This window comes from Piliocolobus tephrosceles, chromosome 1, assembly GCF_002776525.5.
Source record: "Piliocolobus tephrosceles isolate RC106 chromosome 1, ASM277652v3, whole genome shotgun sequence".
Taxonomy (NCBI): Eukaryota; Metazoa; Chordata; class Mammalia; order Primates; family Cercopithecidae; genus Piliocolobus; species Piliocolobus tephrosceles.
Window position 1 is genome coordinate 74,609,611 of NC_045434.1, and position 27,878 is coordinate 74,637,488.

The window sequence follows — 27,878 nt, forward strand, 5'->3', positions numbered from 1 at the left end:
ATGTTCTTTCAAAATGCTTTGCCTTAAAAAAACTTATGATTAGTTTATGAGAACTGGGTCATCTGATAATGAGATCAGGCATAAACTGTTGTAACTCAGCCCCTTAGCCCTCAAAGCATTAAATTTACTATCCTTTCTTTTTCTTTCTTTCTTTCTCTCTCTTTCTTTCTTTCTTTCTTTCTTTCTTTCTTTCTTTCTTTCTTTTCTTTCTTTCTTTCCTTTCTTTCTTTCCTTTCTTTCTTTCCTTTCTTTCTTTCTCTTTCTTTCTTTCTTTCCCTTCCTTCCTTTCTCTCTCTCCTTCCTTCCTTCCTTCCTTCCTTCCTTCCTTCCTTCCTTCCTTCCTTCCTTCCTTTCCTTTCTTTCTTTCTCTCTCTCTCTCTCTCTCTCTCTCTCTCTCTCTCTCTCTCTCTCTCTCTCTCTCTCTCTCTCTCTCACTCTGTTGCCCAGGTTGGAGTACAGTAGTATGATCTCGGCTCACTGCAGCCTCCACCTCCCGGGTTCAAATGCTTCTCCTGCCTTAGCCTCTTGAGTAGATGGCACATGCCATCACACCTGGCTATTTTTTATATTTTTAGTAGAGATGGGGTTTTGCCATGTTGTCCAGGCTGGTCTTGAACACCTGACCTCAAGTGATCCACCTGCCTCAGCCTCCCAAAGTGCTGGGATTACAGGCGTGAGCCACAGCACCTGGCCTAAATGTACTATTTTCTATATTATAATAATGGGTAAAATATTAGAGTTAAGATTAACTTTTGAGCAGGTGTACTTTTATAACAAACATTTGCTGTTTGTTGATTCATTTAATAGATTAAATCAATGTCATTTATCCATATTTCCTCTTTACATTCTTTCATCAACTCTGTCCCAACTTTTAAATGTAGGTGTCTTTGTCAAATCAAGTTTTGTAGGCCAGAGTACAGGTTCTCTTCCCTTAGTAAGTCTAGAGTGGAATTTTTCTATTCTTTTTTTCTTCATCCCAATTTAAATGACTGTTCTGTTTTGAACATTACTAAGCTCTTACTCCTTGCCCCTTCTTTGGCAAGTATTTTAGATAGACCTTTTAAGCAGACATTCTGGGATGATCCCTACCAGCCCATCCTGTATCCCTATTTAGGAGTTCCTATCCTTTCAGTGTTAATGATTGGCATGAGGAGGCTGCTCATAGAGTAACATCTTTATTAATGAAGCTTGTGATCTTTTGAGAATGTGCTAAAAATTTGGTATAAGAACAAAAAAAATTGACATAATGCTTACTTTGTGTAATTTAAAAGATAAAACTACTGATTTCCTCAGAGATTCTTTGTCGTTTATTACCCCAGTAGTGCATGCTAAAGAAATAATAGCATCTTACAGTCACTCTTATTAGAAGTAAACTACTACTTGAACGTACGAAGTTCAATTACTCAAATATTGCAACAGTAAAATTCATAAGACCTTATCTTCTATTCTGCTATCTCATTATATTTTCTTGTCTATGAAGGATAGGAGGTTTTGAAACTTGAAAAGTAAATAATTTTATACCTACTTTGAGAATAAGAAAAAGTATGTGTTTCTCTTTTCCCACCTGAAAAAGTGAATGTGTCAATAGTCACTTACCATTTGAGAGTCCTGTACTGATTTTATAATTCACAAATACGAAATCTCTTCCAATAGAAGGTGGAAAATGTCAGACTTCTCTGGGCATCAAAGGATCATAAGGCATGTAATTTAGCAACAGAGTTTAGAGAGAGGAATGTGATAATGGGCGACCACCTTGATCCTCCGTCTTTATTAGCCTTTGTAATGCTGTGGCCAAGTCAGCCCCTCAAGGAGAGAGCCAGTGTAGCACCTCAACGATGGTTACAGTGTGTGACAGAAGTAGCTGCAACTGGGCTAATATTCTCAGTTGCATAGAGATGCAACATCCCTCATAGAGATGTTAAGTAAGACAAGATGAAACTGCTGAAACTTGACCTGTACTGATAGGAGACAATATAAGCACCCTGGCAACAGCATTCTATTTTCCAGGCAACTTGGCTACGTTCTTATAAGAACCCACATATGTTTTCCAATCTTGCACCTCTGAGCATCTATTCATATGGATCCCTTACTTGCATCCCCATCCTCGATTCCCATTTCCATCTAATGGAATCTGACCCATTTGTTAAAGCCCAGGTTAGATAGTGCCCTCTGTGCTCTCTGTTCTTATATGCTTCTTTTATTGCCTTTATCCCAAAAGCTTCACTCCAATCCTACCCCCAACTCCCACTTTATACTGTTGTAGTTGTCTTTTTCCCTCATGAGATTTTAAGAGCCTTTGGGCATCTGCTTATTCACCTTTTTATACTCATAGTGTCTAGTACAATGTATTGAACATAGTAGTTAATAAGACATATCTGGTGGATTGAATTAACTATGAATCAAGTCACCAAGAGTTCACTATATACTTAATATTTGCTTACCTAATACAGATCCAGAACTGAGTATCCCTTTCAGTATCACCAGGGCTGTCTCTAGGAGAAGTCTAAGACTCCCTTTGCCTCCCCTTTCCCAACCCCCACCACCACCCCATTCTGACTGTCTCCATTCAGCTCAAGGAAGAGCAGGGCTGCTGTGATCTGTCCTACAAGGTACAGTGGTTCCAGTGGTGGGATTCCCTGTCTTTAGATTGTCTTTTGACCTCTCAGGAGATTTAAGTAGTAAAATGTCACCCTGGATTTGCTCCCTATGGGAAGAATCCTTACCCGTCTCTCCCTTTCCTTTTACCTGCCAGTAAGGAAACAGTAAGGCTATTCTCCCTGGAGAGATAACTGTGCTATCTGTAAGCTCACCTCTGATTTTTGTTAGCTGTTGAGATGCTGGGGGCAGGTCCAGGAGCAGTCCTCACATTAGAAATTGTTGGATTGGCCTAGCGCGGTTTGCTCATGTCTGTAATCCCAATACTTTGGGAGGCCAAGGCAGGAAGATTGCTTGAGCCCAGGACCTTGAGACCAGCCTGGGCAACATAGAGAGACCGCATCTCTATTTTAAAAATTTTTTAGATAAACAAATAGACAAAGTGAGGATTATACAAGCTCTGCTATAAATTTTTAGAGAAACTTCTTCTAGTTTGCTATTTCTCCTACCTCTATTCTAGATGAAAGGACTATTTGTACGCTATTGTATAGCTGATTGGAGAATGTATTACAGTCTGGAACCAAATTCCTGACTTGTAATAGAGTATCCCTTTATCCTGTTTTATGTTTAATACATAGTTTGCACTGGGAGCTCTTCAACTGAGAGGGGGCTGATCTCGGGTGTTTGGTGTCTGAGACTTACCTGTTCCATAGCCATTTGTTGATATCTATAAATCTCTTATCACTATGTCTATTTTGAAATAATTTACCTAAGGCAGAATCCACTGAAGACTGTGTAACTATCCTATTGGACAGTCATAATTCATGCATATGTAAAAATAAAGAAAAATAGTTTACCGTTTATATCAGTCTGTAATATATTATTATCGATGGACTGTCTTTTGTGTGTGTGTTTGTGTGCGTATGAGACGGAGTTTCTTGTCACCCAGGCGAGAGTGCAGCGGGGCAGTCTCAGCTCACTGCAACCTCTGCCTCCTGGGTTCAAGTAATTCTCCCTGCCTCAGCCTCCCGAGTAGCTGGGGTCACAAGTACCTGCCATCATGCCTGGCTAATTTTTGTATTTTTAGTAGAGATGGGGTTTTGCTATGTTGGCCATGCCGGTCTCGAACTTCTGACCTCATCGCCTTGGTCTCCCAAAGTTGTGGGATTATGGCTGTAAGCCACCACGCCCAGCCTCCCTGGATTGTTTTCACACACAATCTTATCTCCACTAAGGCTGTTCATGATCTACTTTGTTGCCTTCACAAGAATCAAATTTTCTAACTATGTTGAATGCTTTTCAGTTTCTTCAGCATTCCGTTTTATGCTCTAACTCACCTACATATATTTGCATATGTTGTTTTTCCCACCTTAAATAGCTTCACCAGATTCTTAACTTGAACTCTGCTAGCTTTTCAACACTCAGTTCTGGCATACATGGTCTGGGAAGATAGTTTTTCCATGCCCCACCCGCCATTTCCCTGCCAGTAATTCCCCATACCCTCACACACACACGTGTTTATGCAAACGCAAATCTTCCTCTTTGCATTAATTGACTCTTGTCCATACATCCATCACAAAACTTATCACATTCTACTTGTGTTTATTGTCCCATTTCATACCGCTACTAGAAGGTGAATTCCTTTCAGGTATACTGCATCTTCCATCATTATACCACCGTATTTTTCTTTTCTTCTTTTAAATTTTTTTGAGACAAGGTTTCACTGTCACCCAGGCTGGAGTGCAGTGGCACAATCTCGGCTTACTGCAGCCTCAACCTCCAGGCTCAAGCAATCCTCCTGCCTTAGCCTCCCAAGTAGCTGGGACTATAAGTGCACAACACCACGCCTGGCTAATTTTTAAGTATTTTTATTAAAGAAGAGTTCTCACTTTGTTGCCCAGGCTGATGTTGATCTCCTGGCCTCAAGCGATCCTCCCACCTTGGCTTCCCAAAGTGCTGGGATTACAGGCATGAGCCACCCTGACCAGCCCTGTGTTTTTCAAAGTGCCTAGTATATAAATTTATTTCATTTAAAAGTTGGTCCATGAGGCAGGGCGCGGTGACTCACGCCTGTAATCCCAGCACTTTGGGAGGCCAAGGCGGGATGATCACGAGGTCAAAAGATCGAGACCATCCTGGCCAACATGGTGACACCTCGTCTCTACTAAAAATACAAAAATTAGCTGGGCATGGTGATGTGTGCCTGTAGTCCCAGCTACTTGGGAGGCTGAGGCAGGAAAATCGCTTGAACCCGGTATGCAGAGGTTGCCTTGAGTCGAGATTGCACCACTGCACTCTAGCCTGGCAACAGAACGTGACTCCGTCTCAAAAAAAATGTTCAATGAATCCCAGCACTTTGGGAAGCCGAGACGGGTGGATCACGAGGTCAGGAGATCGAGACCATCCTGGCTAACCCGGTGAAACCCCGTCTCTACTAAAAAAATACAAAAAACTAGCCGGGCGAGGTGGCGGGCGCCTGTAGTCCCAGCTACTGGGGAGGCTGAGGCAGGAGAATGACGTGAACCCGGGAGGCGGAGCTTGCAGTGAGCCGAGATCCAGCCACTGCACTCCAGCCCGGGTGACAGAGCGAGACTCCGTCTCAAAAAAAAAAAAAAAAAGTGTTCAATGAATAAATATTTAGATAATAGAGAAATCAGTGTTAGTTGGAGTGGTAGATTAGGCACCTGGGACAGCTGGATGTTAAAGGGGATTTTGAAAGAGGAGTAGTGCATGGATCAGCATTTCAGGAGGAAGAGCATAACAAAGGCATAGAGGTAGGGTGGGAGAGGAAAGGCAAATGACATCAAGAGAACAGCAGGTAGGGAGTGGTTGAACAGCCTGAAGAGATCAAGTGCATTAGAAAAAGCCTGAAAGCTAGGTTGGAGAATGTAGACTTGATTTAATAGGCAAGAGAGGTTCATAATTTGAAGATTTCAATTATCTGACAGTGAAATAAATGCACTGAGAGAAAACCTAGAGTTATGTGTAACAATAGTAGGACTTTAAGAAAAGGTGAAAAATTAAAGAGAGTTATAAGGCAGAAAAACAATAAATGTAATTTGTTAGTGTCCTTATTTGGAAAATACATATATGTTTATAATAATAAAATAATATTACATGTATTCAGTGTACAAAGACTATATTTACAATGGACCTATTTTCCTGGAAGCTAATTAACTATTTTTAATTTTTGCTTCCTGAGACCTCTACCAATTCTTCCGTAACTGCCCAGACATTCAAGTTGTTACTTGTTTGTATATACCACTATACCTCTACATTGCTTTCAAGAATTTTTGCCAGATCTATGTCTTTGATAAGATTGTTAAAAAAAAAAAAAAACCGGTAAATACATGTATTACTTTTCTTTAACATGAAGTTTAGTTGATTGAAAAGTACTCACTCTAAGCATAAGCACAACTGAATACATGTTAAAAACTGGTAAAAGAACATAGTTTTAAAGTAATTGATTTCTACGTAAAATTGTATTATAAACCAAAGTGATTTTTCAATGTTAGTAGCTATTTATACTTTATAGAGCAAATCTGATTTGAGAATTAAATATTTTTCCTAATTTGGAGATAAATGTTATTTAAAGATTATAAAATATCTAAATATTTTTGAATATACATACATGCACATATATATGTACAATTAAGAATATGCATATGTGTTACTTTCATGAAACATGATGGCTAAATGAAAGTAGAGTTAATTCATGAGCAGGGAAGTACCCAGTCTTCCAGCCTTGTTTCAGCCATCCATTCCCTTGAGAAGGCAAATTTTGTTCAGACACAAAAGAAAAATGTACTATTAAAATGCAATTCAGAAGTGATAAAAACTGGAAGTGCAGCAGCCAGCTCACAGCACCTCCTTTGTATACTCAGGGACATTGGGGCCACATTAATTTTTTTGTGTGTGATGTCCATCCCATGTGCAAATTAGCACTGGAAGGACCATAATCTATCTTATATGAGAGCTCTTTTCCCAAGTGCATAGTAATACATGCTTCTGTAACTTTGTATAATTCAAAGTTCTATATTCTGTTTATTTTTTATTTTAAATAGTGTTAGAAAATACTTTCTTTGGAAAATATTAAGAATTTTAAAATAAATATTAAAAAGAAATTGCAGAGAAGTGTTAAAATTGATGAAAGAATGCTACTTTTTCTAAGCTTATTAAATGACAAAAATAATAATTTTCAGTTGAATTTAGATTTTTATAAACACCTTTCTTTATCTTAACTAAATGAGATCATCTATATGAAAATGTTGGCATATAGTAATGGCTCGATAAATATATGTTGAACCTCAACTTTTTTTTAAAGTCTGAATTTCAGAATATTTTTCTCAGGAGAATATTTTATTTTGCTATATATAGTTTCTATTTCCCAGAGCTTCCACTTTTCTCTAAATGTTTATTTTATTTAAAAGCCTTCCAAATTTTATTTCATTAATACCGTGTCTCCTTTGATTATATGTGTTAAAAATTTCTGAATTTACTCCTTTTTGCTGCGTCATGATATGTTTCCTCTAGCTTATTCCTTATGTTTGGATTTGTGTCCTTCTTCCACATTGATTATTTTCCCACTGGTAAACCATTCTTAAGTTTATATTAAAAGGGAAAATGTAAAAATTACATTAGAAACTCTAAGGGTGTAAAAGAGTGGTTTTTTGATAGATTTTATTATACTCTGATTCACCCTTTTAATTAAAACATCCCCAAATTGTTGATATTTGAACTCGTTTCTCTAAGAACTGTCACGTCTTTTCAGAAGATGCAATTAGTCTTCTGAAGGATATAAATTCAAGCTGCCAGTGCACTTAAGAGACGAGCGAGGAAAGAGTTCAATGGCCAGTCTTTGGATTAAAATCTACATATTCCATTTGGTGCCTCCCCTTAGCCTTCCTCAGTACATGCTTTCCTTGAGACTAGAGTTTTTGGTGTAAATTTTTTCTGAGAATAGGCTTTTATGGATACATGGACTGGGACATGGACCTGGGGATTTCATTACTCCTTACATAAGCTTTCAGCTGTTTTCAGCTTCATTCCTTCTCTCACTTTCTGGAATAATTGTAGATTTATTTCCCGAGCCTTTCCCTGGTTCTACAGGACAAATTGCCCTGTTGCTCTTTGACATCTCATTCTTCTGGCACCTAGATTTCAGTTTTCTTAACTCTTCTGTGTCATTTTTGAATTTTCTATCATCCTTCCACCTGCTAAAAATTAATTGGTGTTTTCAATTGCTCTTTCTTATTTTCTGTCCCATTTCTTCTTATAGGTTTATAACTTTTTTAAAAAATTTCTTTACTCTTATTTCAGTGTGTTTTGGTGAAGGATCTGGGTTACACTGAAAGCATATCACAATCTTAGATGTTCTGTGAGACTTTATATGGGTTTTAAAAGTTTGGTCTTTTCTGTTGATCATAAAAATATCTAAAGTAATAATGATGATGATGATAATGGTTGCTGCAACAGGTTCCTTCAATTTTTACATCTGTTTTTAGCACTGACATTATTTATTGGACACAGTCTTTTCAGCCTCCATGTTAAATACCTTACATGAATTAAGTTGTTCATTCATTGTAATAACCCTATATGGAAGTCAAGCCTCATTCAGATAACTTGCATAGGGTAATACAGCTAGCAAAGCAAAGCTAAGGTGTGATTACAGGTCTGGCTGACTCGAAGGCCCCATTTTTTGTAACTGCTACTGCTACCAATAATGCCACCATTATTCAAGTGACTTAAAATTGAAGAAAGCCTACTTCAATGAGAATTGACTGTACTGACTGTCCTTTTGATTTAGGGATACTATTTTAAAATTATGAACACTTTCATTTATATGATGAATTTTGAGTTTTTTGGCATAATTGATTCATAAATGTATTAGCATTATCTCTATATAAAATACTTGAGACTCACAAAAATTCTGTAAAGAACATTTTAGTATCTCCATTTGCAGAATAGAAAATAAAGATTAATAGAAGTAATTAACACAGGTAATCAATGGCAGAGGTTGAAATGAAATCTAGGTATTCTGATTCTAAATCATGTATTATTTTCACTGTAGTATAGTACTTCTCCAAAGCCTTATTTTAAAAACCAAGTGTCTCTAAAAATCAAGTTAAGATTAGCTCCCAAATATTTCTTTCAGGTTTTTGCCATTTTCTTCATACCATAAAAATGAAAAGTACATCCCATCAATGCATTTATCAAGCAAGTATTGTCCTATTTCTCACAAAGAACAATTCCGAAGTGAAAATCCTAAGAAATGGATCTGTGACAAGGTGAGTTAACAAAACATTTTAAAAAGTTATTCCTTTTTAAGAGCTAGAAATATACATTAATTAGAGCAAGTATAAATATTCTTATTACAATTAAGACCTTTATGGTAACAAAATTATTTATAGACAGCTGTTTTAGGTAAAGATGGTGCTGCTGACCTATGTAAGATTTTTTTTCAGTATTGTATTCTTAAGTTTTATGACTTAGCTATAACTTAGCTGCCCTAGGATCAAAGGCATGGATCACTGGCATTGGCATATGACCAGGGTGAGGACTTGAGTATGAGGTCACAGAATGGAGTTAAGCTAACTCTCGGGCATGGAGATCAGGGCTTGTTTGCTCTATCTCAATCTATGTATGTATGTTTATAGATAGCTAACTAAAGAAGGGGGGAGAGAAGACATGCATTATTTAAAACATGATATATAACATACATTTGACACGCATATGTGTATATGTGCAACTCCTGAGTGTCATATGCACTTTCATAACAGGTACAGCACGTATATGTGGCACTTGTGTGATATATTAGTCTGTACTCAGGCTGCCACAACAAAGTACCATAGACTATGTAGCTTCAACCACAGACATTTATTTTCTTACAATTCTGGAGGCTGGAAGTCTGAGATAACTGCCAACATAGTTTCTGGTGAGGCCTTTCTTCCTGGCTTGTAGGCAGCTATCATCTCCCTGTTTGCTCATATAACCTCTTATTTCTGGGCAGAGAGAGAGCAGGCTCTCTTGTGTCTCTCCCTGTAAGGGTGCTAATCCCAAGAGACCAGGACCCTCCCTTCATGACCTTATTTAACCTCAATCACCTCCTCACAGGTTCTGTTTCTAATACAATCACATTACAGGTTAGAGATTCAAAAGATGAATTCTAGGGAAACAGAATTCATTTCATAGCCTTCCATTCCTGGCCCCCAAAACTCATGCACTCTTGAATGCAAATACATTCTTTCCATCTCAAAAGCCACAAGAATCTTAATACATTTAGTACCCGCTCTAAACTCTAAAGTCATATCTAAATCATAGGAACATGACAAGGATGCCCACTCTTTTTTTTTTTTCTTTTTTTGAGATAAAGTCTCACTCCGTCACTCAGGCTGGAGTGCAATGGCGCAATCTTGGCTCACTACAACCTCCGCCCCCCGGATTCGAGCGATTCTCCTGCCTCAGCCTCCCAAGTAGCTGGAACTACAGGCGCATGCCACCACGCCTGGCTACTTTTTTTGTATTTTTAGTAGAGACGGGGTTTCACCGTGTTAGCCATGATGGTCTCCTTCCCCTGACCTTGTGATCTACCAGCCTCATCCTCCCAAAGTTCTGGGATTACAGGCATGAGCCACCACACCCGGCCTCAAGGATGCCCAGTCTTACAACTACTATTCAATATGGTACTGGAAGTCCTAGCCAGAGCAATTAGGCAAGAGAAAGAAAGACAAGGTATCCACACTGGAAAGGAAGATGTAAAATTGTCTGTTTGCAGATGACATGATCTTAAATATTAAAAACCCTAAAGACTCCACACCAAAGACTATTAGAACTAATAAACAAATGCAATAAGGTTTCAGGATACAAAATTAACATACAAATATTAGCAGCATTTTCATACACTAACAACAAACTGTCCCAAAAAGAAATCAAGATAATAATCCCATATAGGAATGAATTTAACTAAGGAAGTAAAAGATCTGTACATTGAAAACTATAAAATACTGATGACATAAATTAAAGAAGACACAAATAAATGGAAAAGTATTCTGTGTTCATGGACTGGAAGAATTTAATATTGTTAAAATGTCCATCTAAACAAAGTGATCTATTGAGTCAATGCAATCCCTATCAAAATCCCAATGTCATTTTTCACAGAAACAGAAAAAATAATCCTTAACTAGGCAGGGTGGCTCATGCCTGTAATCCCAGCACTTTGGGAGGCCAAGGTGGGCAGATCACTTGAGATCAGGAGTTCGAGACCAACATGGCCAACATGGTGAAACCCTGCCTCTACTAATAATATAAAATGTGGCCAGGTGTGGTGGTGCCCATCTGTAGTCCCAGCTACTTGGGAGGCTGAGGCAGGAGAATCGCTTGAAACTTGGAGATGGAGGTTGCAGTGAGCTGAGATCATGCCACTGCACTCCAGTCTGGGTGAAAAAGTAAGACTCTGTCTCAAAAGAGAAAAAACAAAAAAGAAGAAGAAAAGGAAAAACAATCCTAAAATTCCTGAACCACAGAAGACCCTGAACAGCCAAAGCAGTCTTGAGCAAAAAGACTAAAGATGGAAGCATCACACTACCTGATTTCAAATTATATTACAAAGTCATAGCAATCAATACAACATGGTCCTGGGATAAAAAATAGACACATCAAACGATGGAATAGGATACAGAACCCAGAAATAAATGCACACATTTATGCCCAATTGATCTTTGACAAAGGTGCCAAATACACACAATGGGGACAGGATGGTCTCTTCAACAAACGGTGATGAGAAAGCTGTATATCCACATGCAGAAGAATGAAAGTGGATCCTTATCTCACACTATATGCAAATATCAACTAAAACTAGATTAAGACCTGAAACTGTAAAACTACTAGAAGGAAATATAGGAAAAAACCTTCTTGACATTGGTCTAAGCAATTATTTTTTGGATATGACCCCAAAAGTATAGGCAACAAAAGCAAAAGTAGACAAATAGAATTGCATCAAACCAAAAAGCTTTGCACAGCAAAGGAAATGATCAACAGCGTAAGGAGACAAACTATGAAACAGGAAAAAAATATTTACAAACCATACATTTGATAGCGTTAATATCTGAAATATATAAGGAACTCATACAGCCCAATAGCAAGTAAACTAATAACCTCTTTTAAAAATGGGCAAAAGACTGGAATAGACATTTCTCAAAAGAAGACATACAAATGGCCAACAAGTATATGAGAAGATGCTCAACATCACTAATCATCAGGGAAATGCAAACAGAAACCACAATGAGATATAACTTTACACATGTTAGAAAGGCTGTTACCAAAAAGACAAAAGATAACGTATTGGCAAGGATGTGGAGAAAATGGAATGCTTGTGCACTATTGGTGGGAATACAGTCATTATGGAAAATGGTGGTTCTTCAAAAAATTAAAAATAGAACTACTGTACAATCCAGCAATCCTATTCCTGGGTATAGATTCAAGGGAAGTGAAATCAGTATATCGAAGAGATATCTGCAGCCCCATGTTTACTGCAGTATTTTCAAAATTGCCAAGATATGGAATCAAATTATTCATTGAAGGATAAATGGATAAAGAAAATGTGCTAGATATACACATTGGAATACTATTCAGCTTTTAAAAAGAAAGACATCCCCCCTTTCCTCTCCTTCTATTTTTCTCTCCTTAGACTCCCTCAGACCTGTAACCAGCTTTGTATCTTTTTTTCCTTTCCTCTCTTTTAAACCATGCATTATAACTTTGAAACCAAAAAAAAAAAAAAAAAAAAGAAAGACATTCTGTCATTTGTGATAACGTGGATGAACCTGGAGGACCTTACACTAAATGAAATGTTAGGCACAGAAAGACAAATACTGCATGATCTCATTTATATGTGAAATCTGAAAAAATTCAAACTCAGAAGTACAGAGTGGAATTGTGGTTACTAGGGACTTGAGGCAGGAGGTAGGGGTGAGAAATGAGAAGAAGACATTTGTCAGAAGGTACAAAGTTTCAATTAGGATGAATAGTTCTGGAGATCTATTATACCGCATGGTGACTAAAATTAATAATGTATTGTATACTTGAAAATGACTCAGAGCATAGATCTTAAATGTTCTTATCACAAAATAGAAATAACTGTGCTAAATGTTATGCATATGTTAATTAGCATGATTGTGGTAATCATTTCACAATGCATATGTATATCAGAACATCATGTTGTACACTGTAAATATATACAATTTTTACAAATGGTCAACAAGTATATGAGAAGATGCTCTACATTACTAATCATCAGGGAAATGTAAATAGAAACCACAATGGCATGTAACCTCACACATGTTAGAATGGCTATTAACAAAAAGACAAAAGGTAACATGTATTGGCAAGGATATGCTGTGTTCGCGAACTGGAAGAATTTAATATTGTTAAAATGTCCATACAACCAAAGTAATCTGTTGAGTGACTGCAGGTGTATTTAATTTGTTAGAATGTCTATTCTAATAAATTAGAATGGTATTTAATTTGTCAATTATACCTCAGTAAAGCTGTGGGAAAACAAACAAAGAACTACCAAGAAATACCATATAATCAGATAAGGTGAAACTTGCCTCATTCTAAGGTAAACTTCCTCTCTAGCTGTGAACCTGTGAAACCAGTCAAGTTATGTGCTTCCAAAATGCAATAATAAGACACGCAAAGGGGAGATATTTCTATGCCAAAAGGGAAAAATTGGATGAAAGGAATGGGTGATGTGTCTCAGAGAAGTGTAAAACCTAACAAGGCAAATTCTATTTGATGTTAAGTCTTGAAAATAATACTTTTTGGTACAATATTTTGCTCTCCAGTTCGTCTGGGATGGCAGGGTCACCCTGATGACTCTGTGGGTGAGGCAGAGTCTCTCTGCAAGGGCCCTGCCCACAAGGCTCCCTGTAAAGGTGGGTCCTGCCCTAGAGGCACTTGAACAGGGTCATCCTGCCCCATGGAATCTGGAGAGGTGGCCTCACTCTTTGAAACTTACAAGGAAACAGTCCTGCTCCCTGGGCCTCTTGTAGGAGTAGCAGCCCCAGTGATCTCTGAATCCCCTTAGGGGTCATTCTTACCTTTGCTTGAATAGTGGTCCAGTCCTCGTAGAATCCAAGAAGTCCCACAATCTGCCTTAATTCTTTTCTGCTTTCTCTGCACCATTTACTTCAAACTCCTGGTGTCTTAGCTGGTATAATCTCATCTCTATTCCTGGTTTCTGTCAATAGAGCTGATGAAGTCCTTGAGTCCCAGTATCTCTTTATCTGTTTATTAGTCAAGAATTTTTTTCTAGGCACTGGAAATATAAGATATTGTTTCTGCCATGTTATGTGTTTCCTTAGCAATACGTTCCTACTCTAGCTCAAAACCCAGCACTCACAGACTGTTGTATGACATCATTTAAACTTAATCACCTTCTTAAAAGCTCTGTCTCCAATATATAGTCACATTGAGAGTGAGGCTTCAACACATGAGTGGCGGGAGGGGTGGGCTACAAAATTCAGGCTATACCACCTAACATACATGTTATATATGCAGCACACATACAGCATGGTGATTACAGTTAATAAAGTATACTTGTATACAAACATACATATACATATTTATCTTTGTGCTGCACTTATAGATAGGGGAAAAAATTGAGTGGCACATATATACCATGGAATACTATACAGCCATAAAAAAGAATGAAGTCATGTCCTTTGCAGCAACATTGATGTAGCTGGAGACCATTATTCTAAGTGAATTAATGCAGACATAGAAAATCAAATTCTGCATGTTCTGACTTATAAGTGGGAGCTAAACAATGAGTACACATGGACATAAAGATGGAAAAAATAGATATTGGGGTCTCCAAAAGAGGGGAGGGAGGGAGGGAGGAATTGGGGCAAGGGTTGAAAAACTATGTATTGAGTGCTATGTTCAGTATTTGGGTGATGGGATCAATAAAAGTCCAAACCCCAGTATTAACATAATATATTCATATAACAAACCTGTGTATATGTACACCCTGAAATGAAAAAAAATCACATATAAAAGGAAACCCATTTTACTGTCTAAGGACATTCCTAAGAGAGTTTGTTTTTCTGAAAACATTTAGTGTAAACGTCATTATACTACACATTCTGCAAAATTTAAATATTATGGTTCATCATATTATGTTTTATATCTATAGCTTTTTAATTTAATTTTTGGCTTAGAGTAAAACTTTCAATAGATCTGAATGAACAGGATAATGTATATGTATATTTCTTGCCCATATTATAATTCAATAAGGGCTTCAGAATTAAGAACATCAGTCAGAAAACATGATATATAAAGGAAGAAAGAAAACAAATATTTCTTATCTGATTTCAAAATATTTTTTACCTCTTAAATAAAAATGTCTGAATTGGCAAAACATGTCTTAGACTATAAGAGATGAAAAGGGAAAGTTCTTACTATGCATTTAACCTGTTGCTCCTTGTAGGGAGAAAATATAATTTCTTTTCTTTCCCTCATAGATTCTTAGTTGAGATATTCTCCTGAAAAGTCAGATTAACAAGAGAAAAACTCAGTCAAATTGTATTAACACATGCCATACCCATCACGTGGAAGAGAGACCTCAGTTCAAAAGTATTTCTCTCTCAAAGCAGTGGCATAGGGGCCTTGCATAAATAATACTTTAATAAAGAGCTCTATATTCTATATAGTGACAAAACAAATAATAGTGTATCTCCAGACTTCCAAAACGCAGGAAAATGTGGGAAGATACATTCATGGAAAGAACAAAGTCTCCTCCAGGATCTTCTGGCGCCACTGTCTCTGAACTCTGTTTCTGAGCTGATAAGCAAGTGTTGTAAAAGTGCCTGCCTTTAGGTGGGAAAGGCAAAGGGGAAGGGCAGAATGTGCCCCTGCATTTTAACCTTCTTTAGCTCTGTGATCTCCAGTGTTTTAGAGAGGAATATTTTTACTTCCTTCACTAACAATTAAAAAATACACACACACGTATCTTAGAATTTACACAAAATGAGTGACTTTCTGGAAAGGGATTGGGGCCACTAGAAAGGGTATGGGTTCCACATATTACCAGACCTAATGATTCTATTAATAGCCTATCAGTGAGTATTCATTCCTTTGCATACTGCCTCCTTCCTGAAGGGATTTGAGGCATCTTTCTAAAAGTAAAATACAGATAAAAATACAAAAATTAGCAGCTGGGCGTGGTGGTGCATGCCTGTAGTCTTAGCTACTCGGGAGGCTGAGGCAGAAGAATCGCTTGAACCTGGGAAGCAGAGGTGGCAGTGAGCCGAAATCGCACCACTGCACTCCAGTCTGGTGACAGAGCGAGACTGTCTCAAAAAATAAAAATAAATAATTAAATAGAAGTAAAATGCAATAAGGGTCATATTATTGAAGTAAGGATACGGGGAAATGATCTAAGATGAGAAGAGTTTATATGCCTGCAACATAAAGGGAAAGCATCACTGTGGTGGTGATTTAAGAATTTCAGCTTCCTGGTGTCCAACATAAAAAGGAAGACAAAAGTCACAGATGGATCTTCCTTTCTCAAAAGGAAGAAATGTTAGACCCAAAAGAAAAATAAGATGTTTCTTTACTAAACTCTAAGAAACATTCTTTTTTTAAGGACATTATAAATATGGGATTGCCAAGGGGTGAGACACGCCGGAAAGTAAATTGGATACTTCAGAAAGTAATTTTTTTTTGGCAGCTACTAAGACATCTTAATTAAAAATGGCCTTCAAAAACGCTAGTAATTCCAAGGCATAAAGAATGTATACAGTGAGTCGTTTGACCTAGTTCACCCTTAGAACTGATCGACACACCTAAAAGTTGATGATAATATCTGTCTTGGTCTGTTTTGTGTTGCTATAACAGAATACCTGAGACTAAGTAATTTATAAGACAAGAGGCTTATTTAGCTCACGGTTCTGGAGTTTGAAAAGTACAATAAGGCTGGCACTGGCATCTTCCTGGCTTCTGGTGAGGGCTTTTGTGCTGTGTCATAACATGGTGGAGAAGGTCAAAGGGAAAGCAGGCACACGAGGAGGCAAAACGCAAGAGGCGTACTGGATTTATAATAACCAACCCTTGAGGGAATTAATCCATCCTGTTAAGAATCTAATATAATCAGAGAGAACTGACTCACAACTACTAGAATGGCACCAAGCAATTCATGAGGGATCTGTTGCCATGACCCAAACACCTTCCACTAGGTTCCACCTCCCAAAACCACCACGTTGGGGATCAAATTTCAACATGAGTTTTGGTGAGAACAAACTAAAGCCATAGCAATGTCATTTCATAAAATTCAGCAACCAACCTGTTCTAGGCACATGTTTCTTTCTTTTTTTTTTATTATACTTTATGTTCTAGGGTACATGTGCACAACAGGCAGGTTTGTTACATATGTATACATGTGCCATGTTGGTGTGCTGCACCCATTAACTCCTCATTTACATTAGGTATATCTCCTAATGCTATCCCTCCCCCCTCCCTCCACCCCACACCAGGCCCTGGTGTGTGATGTTCCCCTTCCTGTGTCCAAGTGATCTCATTATTCAATTTCCACCTATGAGTGAGAACATGAAGTGTTTGGCTTTCTGTTCTTGTGATAGTTTGCTGAGAATGATGGTTTCCAGCTGCATCCATGTCCCTACAAAGGACATGAACTCATCCTTTTTTATGGCTGCATAGTATTCCATAGTGTATATGTGCCACATTTTCTTAATCCAGTCTATCATTGACAGACATTTGGGTTGGTTCCAAGTCTTTGCTATTGTGAATAGTGCTACAGTAAACATACGTGTACATGTGTCTTTATAGCAGCATGATTTATAATCATTTGGGTATATATATACCCAGTAATGGGATGGCTGGGTCAAATGGCATTTCTAGTTCTAGATCCTTGAGGAATCGCCACACTGTCTTCCACAATGGTTGAACTAGTTTACAGTCCCACCAACAGTGTAAAAGTGTTCCCATTTCTCCACATCCTCTCCAGCACCTGTTGTTTCCTGACTTTTTAATGATCACTATTCTAACTGGTGTGAGATGGTGTCTAATTGTGGTTTTGATTCACATTTCTCTGATGTCCAGTGATGATGAGCATTTTTCATGTGTCTGTTGGCTGCAAATGTTTCTAACTGATGTGCAATCATTCAGAATGTAAGCTAAATATACTTTTTAACTATTTATCTAATTTCATATTTTAAACATGTGTAATGTAATCTGTATCTCATTTTCTATTTGACATAAACATTTGTTGCTTTTATACCATCTCACCGTTCTATTTAATTCAAGGAGTTGTTCATTTCTTTAAAATATAAATGACTCGTGACATTAAGCTGCTTCAGAGTAAGAAACGTTCTTGTGCAAAATGTGTTTCCTAAAATAATGTACTTCCTTTTTGTTTTATGCAACAGATTCACTTCATATATTCTGATGTATTTTTCGAGAATATGCATTTACCTAACCATAAAGTAAGCAACTTTATGGAAATATAGAAACTTTTGGATATGCAGTAAAAAGAAAAGTAGTATATTTTGTTACTCTGGAGAAATAATTTTATGCCTCCATATACTTTTAAAAAGCATGCATACTTAAGGAAAATAATCACACATAATTATTCTTGTTGTCCCTGTGTATTAGTTTGTTTTCACACTGTGATAAAGAAACTACCTGGCCAAAGCGGGTGGATCACAAGGTCAGGAGTTCGAGACCAGCCTGGCCAACATGATGAAACCCCGTCTCTACTAAAGATACAAAAATTAAATGGGTGTGGTAGTACACACCAAGCTACTCAGGAGGCTGATGCAAGAGAATCGCTTGAACCCAGGAGGCGGAGGTTGCAGTAAGCCAAGACCACCCCGTTGCACGTCAGCCTCAGTGACAGAGTGAGACTCTGTCTTAAAAGAAAAGAAAGAAAGGAAGGAAGGAACGAACTACCTGAGAACCTGAGACTGGGTAATTTTTAAAACAAAGAGGTTTAATGGACTCACAGTTCTGCATGACTGGGAAAGCCTCAGGAAACTCACAATCATGGCAGATGGTAGAAGGTGAAGGGGAAGCAAGGCATGTCTTACATAGTAGCAGGTGAGAGAGAAGAGTGCAAGGGGGAACTGCCAAATACTTTTTTAAAACAATCAGATCTCATGAAAACTCACTGTCACAAGCACAGCATGGGGGATACCACCCCTATAATCCAATCACCTCCTACCAGATCCCTCCCTTGACACATGAGGATTACAATTTTAGATGAGATTTGGGTGGGGACACAGAGCCAAACCATATCACCCTAAAAATTAAAAGAAAAATTGTAGGTATTTTTATTTTTATTATTATTACTATTTTTTTTTTTTTTTCCAGATAGAGTCTTGCTCTGTTGCCGAGGCTGGAGTACAGAGTACAGTGGTACAATCTCAGTTCTCCGCCTCCCAAGCTCAAGCGATTCTCATGCCTCAGCATCCGAAATAGCTGAGATTATGGGCATGCACCACTATGCCCAGCTAATTTTTGTATTTTTTGTAGAGATGGGGTTTTATCATGCTGGCCAGGCTGGTCTCGAACTCCTGGCCACAAGTGATCCATCAAGCCAAGGTTTCCGAAAGTGCTGGGATTACAGGTTTGAGCCACCACACCCAGAGACTGTAGGTATTCTTTAAATCATAATAAATCATCAGCCCCTCTAACTCCATACAAAACCATGTAGAAAAGTATTCAAAACAACTTTACATTTCTCCCTCCCTCCTTATCTTCCTTCTTTTTTTTCTTCCTCCTTTCCTCCCTCCCTTCCTGATTTCTCCCCATCTTCTTCTTATCTCTTAAAATAAACAACACCATTAAATAAACAAACTTACAAAAATTAGCTGGGCATGGTGGTGCACACCTGTAATCCCAGCTACTCAGGAGACTGAGGCAGGAGAAATGCTTGAACCTGGGAGGCAGAGGTTATAATGAACAGAGATTGCGCCACTGCACTCCAGGCTGAGCAACAGAGTGAGACTCCATCTCAAAAAACAAAACAAACAAACAAAAAAAACCCCAAAACTATGTCTCTGTGTGGTGGCTAGTATAATCTGTATAATACATAGGTAGTCATTTTATTGGTTAAACATAAAATCTTAGAATTATTAGAAATACTTTATAATTTGATTTGATATTAAGCAACTTGGATGGGACTTGCATTCAATACGTTGCTAAAAGACTTTTTTCTATACTTTTATAAAACTTTGTTTCTTGATATTGGAAATTTGAGGCTTCAATTTATTAATTATTGGTGAATTAGAGAAAATCTTAGGGAGACTAGAGATGTCAGGTTCAAAATGTTGAAGAAAGAAAAGGCTGTACTTTGGGAGGCTGAAGTGGGCAGATCACGAGGTCAGGAGATTGAGACCATCCTGGCTAACACGGTAAAACACCGTCTCTACTAAAAATACAAAAAATTAGCCAGGCGTGGTGGCGGACGCCTGTAATCTCAGCTACTTGGGAGGCTGAGGCAGGAGAATGGCGTGAACCCGGGAGGCGGAGTTTGCAATGAGTCAAGATCATGCCACTGCATTACAGCCTGGGCAACAGAGCTAGACTCTGTCAAAAAAAAAAAAAGAAAAGAAAAGAAAGGGCTGACATGATCTTATCGTTCTTCTATGGCAAGATGGAGTTGAATGCAATAGATTGACTTTAGCTAAGAAAGCTCAAGCAAGTATATTTGGCTTCTGTCCTTCACTCTTCCCATTATGTTTTAAGATTGTCTATGTAGAAATCTTTCATCCACTTATATTATTTTTAAACATAGAAGTCATACTTTTCGAATGATTTATTAACCTATTGTGTTAAAAGGTGTCAGTTGGCAGAAAATCAAAGGTGAGTAAATACTCTTCCTCTCATCACATTCATATGTATCAAATATTATTTACATTTTTGTTTTGTTTTTAATGCTATTGAAATGAAGAACACTATACAAATAAATCAGAGGCAGCAAATTTAGAGCAAATAATACTATTTTTTCTCAAAAGTATGAAAGTAAATAATGAAAAGTAGCATACATATAATTTTTGAAAGTGTGGAAATCAATAAGATAATGTACATACCATATAATTTACTCATTGTTTTTAGTCTATTTGTAAACTGCCCAAGTTAAGTTGTTAGATTCTAAGTCTGTGTCTTAAATGGTCGAACCTTTTAAGATCAGGTAAATTCTTTGTATTTATAAATTCTTTATTGTGCTGATCTCCATATTTAAACTACATGTGAAATTAAATAAGGAGAATCTACCAGTCACTATTAATTTAATCTATTTGGGTAGATCTGAAGGAGTTGGACACTAAAAAATTCAGTGTACTAAAAACATCCTTTTGGTTGTCAAAACATTCACATATGTTCATATTTACTGAAGCAGAAATGATATTCTAAAGCCTTTATCTGAATTGGAATGAGTTTCCATAGGCATTTTAGACAACTGATTTTAATGGAACCATTTCATGTTTTCCCTTGTTTGCAAAATTCAGGAAAAGACTCTTTCAAGATGGTTCATGTTGATAGAGCTTTTCCTCATACATCTTATTACAGGTGAATTGCAACAGTAGAGAAGTCCTTTTTTGTTATTTTCACGTGCATTTTGGTCCTAAACAGGATTTTATAAGCTTCAAAGCATAAAAATATCCAGTACCCTAAAGAATTAATTTAGAGAACCTAAGCATATTGCACAGAACATAAAGTTGACCTTTACTGTCTACGGCTTTTGGAATGGAGTGGGATGTAGAACACATCATAGATTTAATGTGGCACATCGTTGTCTGCAGAAACTTGGGTGGGACTGTGACTGCTTGCCCATTGCACCCGGTGATTGAATCTGCTGTCACCAGCATCCTGATAATAATGAACATTCAGCTTAACGACCGTGATTATGATTATCATAATTGATGTGCAAGTGCAGTGTGTGGGGATCATTACAGCTGAACTGTACAGCAGAGAAACATGCCTCAGTTATGGATAATTTTACTTTTATGCATTGATTGGGATAAAATATGCCTTTCTATTTAAACAGACCAGCTTCATATAATTTTAAGAATCTTTCCATACATGCTGATTGATGATTATGCACTTGCAGAAAAACAGCCCCTTACAGTTGTTTGTTTTGTGTTGTTTCATTTCATTAGCAAATGTAAACAGTTAAATAATTAGGTGTAATTGAGGGAGAATACTTTGCTTATGAGGATGGCCTTCAATAATCAAATATTCAGTTTAAGTGTTTTTTCTCTCTCTCCCTCTTTGACAGTATATTAGAGACTGAATTTCTTCAGTTTTCTTCCTCTGATTACCCTTGTTTAGTCTTTCTAAGGACAGTAGGCTTCAGGAAAAGTAAAAATTTACATGAATTTTTATTATAAATCTATAGATGAATTTGCATATGCATATATTTATATATGTATATGTATGCTCTACCTATTATGCATTTCAGAAAATTGGGCAGAGCCAAATATCGTATTCTATTACTAAAATAATATTTAGCCCATAGAATATTTTAAAATGTATTATGCTAAGATACATACATTTATGCTACCTTTGCTTTTTAATCTAGTTTGTTTCTGATCAATTTGATACATTGTTTAGTAATTTCCAATTATGCTTTTAAAAGTGATACAACAAGTTTCCTGATTTGAATTTTAACTTGTGAATGGATAATATGTGCAATGATGTGTCCAAGATTTTCAAAAGATTAGATCTGAGCATATTCATTATAATCATTAACCTAAGGGCACAATTTGCATTTGATTCTAAAATATTTCATTTAAGTGATGAACAAACATAATGGAACAAATTTTTTACAAAGAAGCATGGTAAGCCATTTTTTAAAATCTTTGTATTTTGTAACTGCCATAAAGCTTGAAACTGAGAGATCTCTCCATTAGATTATTAATAACTATACAGCTCTGAAGAGACTATGGTTAACATTTCCTTCAGAGGTCAGTAAGATTTACACTACCCCAGGTAAGATGTTTGCCCTAGATGTGCAGCTGTACACTGTGGTGGAGGACAAAATCTTTTTCTGACAGTGAGAGGTTTAATAGCTTGCCTATGAAATTTTCTTTCTGAAAGTTTTTAATCCCAATGTGATTCCTGAACTTTATGAAAAGTTTCTCCTGAAGTTTCTAAGTCTCAGGCCAGGTGCAATGGCTCAGTTCTGTAATCCCAGCACTTTGGGAGGCTGAGGCAGGAGGATTCCTTGAGCCTAGGAGTTTGAGACTAGCCTGGGCAATGTAGTGAGACCCTGTCTCCACAAAAAATTTCAAAATTTTCTAGGCATGCTGGCACATGTCTGTAGTTCCATCTACTTGAGAGGTTGATGTGGGAGGATTGTGTGAGCCCATGAGTTGGAGGCTGCAGTGAGCTATGATGGCACAATTGCACTCCAGCCTAGGTGACAGAGAAATACCTCATCTCTTAAAAAAATAAAATAAGAAGTTCGTAAGTCTCTAAAAATTCAACATATGCCAGTCTTCTCTGCATTGTTACTCATCTAGAATGAGAGTTAAATTCTTCATCTGACAAAGATCATGGAATGCGTTATCTCTGCATTTCTCTATAATTAAACTCTTAACCTTATGTTTTTAAATTTGAAGGCCTCAATTTACTTTTTTCTTGCTGTTGTAGGAAACTGGGCCAAGATATCAGTGTGAATTGTGGCCTCCATACCTACTGCCTTCATTCCGAAGTATAAGATTATTGCTTTAATATCTTTCTGTGACTTTCTGGTCTTGATTTGACCCAGACAAGAGGAGGTTTTACTAAAATAAGGAGACCCCAAATGACTGGAAATATAAATAGGAAATATACATTATGCCTTAGAAAGAAGCCGACTTTGGTCTTAAGAATCATGGAAGTACTTGAAATATAACATGAACACAAAAGTTAGCTAATAGTACTTATTCAACTGTCCTTCTGGCTATTTCTGGAGGTTTGGCATAGAGAATTCAAATGGATATTTATGTGTACTTCTAGGTAGGACCCTATCAAACCATTTAGCAGCAGCATGTTTTGGGTACTGCCACTGAGATGAATGTTTTTATACATATACATGTATCTTTGCCCTAATGATTTCCTGAAAGTAAAATTTCTGAGTCAAAGAATGTGATGGTTAGTTTTATGTTATGTCAGTTTGACTAGGCTATAATACCATTATTTAATCAAACATTGTCTAGGTGATGTTGTGAAGGTGTTTTGCTGATGTCGTCTTAAGGTCTATAACCAGTTGACTTTATATAAAGTAGATTACCCTCCATAATGTGAGTGGGTCTCATTCAATAATTTAGAGGTTTTAAGAACAAAAACAGAGGGTTCCCAGAGAAGATATTCTGCCTAAAGGCTGCAACATCAATTCCTGTTTGTGTTTTCAGTTTACTGGAGTGGACTGCCTTACAGATGTAAAACCTGCCAGTTTCGAAAATTGCACAAGCCAGTTCTTTAAAATACATTCACCCCTCCCCTGACATCTATCTCATTGGTTCTCTTTCCTTGGAGAACTCTGACTGATGTAGAGTGGTCACATATTATTAATACTTCCATTATGTATTATCGAACTGCTCTGAAGCAGAATGAATGAAAAAGTACTTTATTCCACATATATACATATCCCTTCATTGTCATTAACACTGGTTATTCTCAGTGGTTTTTACAAAAGATGTACACACATCTTTAGTCATAAATCAACTGGAATTACGTTTGCTACTGAATAAATTTATAGGTTAATTTAGGAAGAATTGACTTTTAATATATTTAATATATATAATATTTTAATATATATTAATAATTTAATATATATAGCATTCAAGAACATGCTTTCTCTCTCAATTTATTAAAAATTTTAAAATTGACCTTAAGAAGAGTTTTGTAACTTTTCCAGTTTCCAATTATTGGCTAAGCATATTTCTAATTATTTTGTATTTCTATTCTGATTAGGATTTTCTTTTACCTTATTATTTATTAATGAAAAATAGATAAAAATGGTCATCATTCACTTCTGAGCATAAAATTGGCTATTGGATACATAATGTACAAACACACAATTTTAACTACTTGATAGTGTCATACATACATATAACTAGTTAAAATATGATATTGAAATATTAAGAAGTTATCTTTTTGAGTGAGGTAATTATTGAATTCTATTAAATAATTTCTTAGTATCTAAAAAGATCAATATGTTTTTCTTCTTCAACCTTTTAAAACAATGTACTACATCAACATGTGCTGTAATATTGAACCATCCTTGTATTCCTGGTATAAACCCTCTCTAGTTTATAAAGTGTTATTCTCCCAGCATGGTGCTAAAATTGATCTAGTTTTTATACATACTGGTGATCAAATAAATCTCTTATACGTATCTAGTTTTCTCATAACTCAGCTATTCTTACCTGCTTTTACTTCCTTTGGGTTCAGCTCATGAATTAATCTTATAGGGAACTGGCCTTTAAAAAAATTAGAAGAAAAAATGAGTACTTTTTAGTAAATATTATAGAAGTTATATTTTAGTGAAATCTGAAACCTATTGTTTTTTCTTTTTTTTTTCTTTTTTTTTTTTTTTTGAGATGGAGTTTTACTCTGTCGATCAGGCTGGAGTGCAGTGGAATGATCTCGGCTCACTGCAGGCTCCATCTCCTGGGTTCATGCCATTCTCCTGCCTCAGCCTCCCAAGTAGCTGTGGCTACAGGCACCCACCACCACACCTGGCTAATTTTTTGTATTTTTAGTAGAGACAGGATTTCACCGTGTTAGCCGGGATGGTCTTGATCTCCTGACCTCATGATCTGCTTGCCTCAGCCTCCCGAAGTGCTGGGATGAAACTGTTTTAAGACTATTAAAGGATATCAAACTGGAGGATATTTAGTAAGTGCATCCTCTCATTTCTCCCAGTTTTCTTGTGAACAAATCTTCCAGATGGTGATAGGGTTTGGCTATGTCCCCACCTAAATCTCATCTTGAATTGTAGTTCTCATAATCCTCAACTGTGGTGGGAGGGACCCACTGGAGGTAATTGAATCAAGGGGTCAGTTTCCCACATGCTATTCTCATAATAGCAAGCAAGTTCTCATAAGATCTGACAGTTTTATAAGCGGCTTTCCCCTTCATTCAACTCCTTCTCCTTGCTGCCATCATGTGAAGAAGGAAATGTTTGCTTCCCCTCTGCCATGATTGTATGTTTCCAGAGGCCTCCCTAGCCCTGTGGAACTGAGTCAATTAAACCTCTTTTCTTTATAATTTACCCAGTCTCAGGCAGTTCTTTATAGCAGTGTGAGAAAGAACTAATACAGATGGTGGTGATGATGTGTGTGTCTATCCAAAGTAAGATCCTCGACTGAGTGGAAACATACCAAATCAATTTTACCCTCAAGATGTTGCCCTGAAATTGCAGCATAGTTTACCTCACGTGGTTTCAAAAGCTACTTTTAAATGGGCTATATTACATGAGTCTAATATTTTTCTTCTAGGTACAATTTTCTGCTCTGCTGTTGGCCACATCTTGTTATTTGTCCATAGGTTAATGACTAGGATCACACATGCATATTCTATAGGCATGCCCAATAATTACCCTGTAACTTTATGAAACATTTTGTATTACTGAACTTCAGTTTCCCATGTATCTCTGCATGCTGATTGTCCTCTTTAATTTTAGCATTTCTGGTACAGTCCCCATTCATTATTCTCATTCAGAAAAGGGAATCTCACACAATTAAATTGAATTTATCATGCTTTTCTGAAAACTATATTTTATATAATTAGATTGCAAGAATTCACTTTAATTTTAGAAAATTTAGAAAAGAGAGAAGCAAATAGAGAAAATAAAACCACCTCTTATTCATTGCCAGTATTTTGTTATTCTTTCAGTACTATTTCAGTCTCACTTTTGAACATATAATCTACCACCCTGATACATACAGAAAGTAAGTTTGCACTTGATATATTCCTTCATAGCCTGTTGTATTCGGTTACCATGCTTGGACATCACAATTTGCCTGAATGCTCTGAATATTTTTCTTTGTCTTTAAAGATTAATACAGTCAATCATCACTTTAATGGGGATATGTTCTGAGAAATGTGTCATTAGATAATGTAGTTGTGTGAACATCATAAAGTATACTTACACAAACCTAGATGGTATAGCCTACTACAGACCTAGGCTATATGGTATAGCCTATTGCTCCTAAGCTAAAAACCTGTACAGATGTTCCTGTAGTGAATATTGTAGACAGTTGTAATGCAATAAGTATTTGAGTATATAAATGTATCTAAATATAGAAAAGTTACGGTAAAAATATAGTTAAAAACCATATAGTAAATTATAAACTTATGGGAACACCATCATATATGTGTTAGTTTTATGGCTTACAGTTTATCATTTCAGTTTACATTTTTTCAGGTACATAGTTGTTCCTTTCAATATATAGATTTAAAGCTTTCTCATATTTCTGAAAATATTTATTATAGTTTGAAATATTCTTTTTTACTCTTTTATCATCTTAGGGACTCTAATTATATTTAATGTTGAATCTTCTTTGCCTATCTTCCACTTTAACCCTTTTCTTTCTCACTCATATTCCTTATTTCATTTTTCTTTTTTTTTTTTTTTTTTTTTTGGCTTTCTTTTAAATTTGTATTAAAATCTATTTCCTTTGGGCCATGTATAATTTACTTTTCCGATATGGTTTTGTCTTTTTCCTCAATTTCTTTTCTGGATTTAAATAAGCTTCCTGCATATCTTTCTGGTTTTTTGGTACATTTCTGATTTCTGTTCTTAGTTCGTGAGTTTTTATATAAAAATATTTCTTAGTTCTTGTTTTAGAATACTTAATTCAATTTGTAATGTTTTCTTACTGTTTTCCAGAATTTTCATTTGCTAAAACGTTTGAATTTTCAGTTGATTTTTTTTTCTCACAGTGACTTTTTAATGAGGTTTTATTTTACTTATTTTCTTTATTTTATGGACAAAGTTCCTAGGTCAAGTATATACATTTTTGTTAGTATGGTAAATTTGGTTTCTTTAATAAAATGATGTTGTAGGAAAGAAGAGAGAGCTGATGTCTTGTGGTTTTATTTCTGCAGGATCCTTATTTTTCCACTTTTACTTCCTTCTTTTCTTCCATTTCTGACTCAAGGAGGCATATTTCTCTATCACCGTCTTCCCTAGAAGCAATCTCTTCAGATTCTGTGCTCTTCTCTATAATTGATGCCATGAACTATCAAGTCACAGGCCTGTGTTTAGCCTT

The 27,878-nt window shown here is 36.5% G+C and overlaps 1 protein-coding gene across 1 annotated transcript in view; it reads left to right on the forward strand.

The window, feature by feature from the left end:
- The window catches only part of SPATA17 (spermatogenesis associated 17), a 225,563-nt gene that overhangs the window by 149,778 nt on the left and 47,907 nt on the right, over window positions 1-27,878 (forward strand). The window contains exon 9 of the mRNA XM_023203722.1: window positions 8,750-8,882. Within this exon, the coding sequence (XP_023059490.1) occupies window positions 8,750-8,882 (133 nt within the window). The remainder of the gene's footprint in view (window positions 1-8,749; window positions 8,883-27,878) is intronic.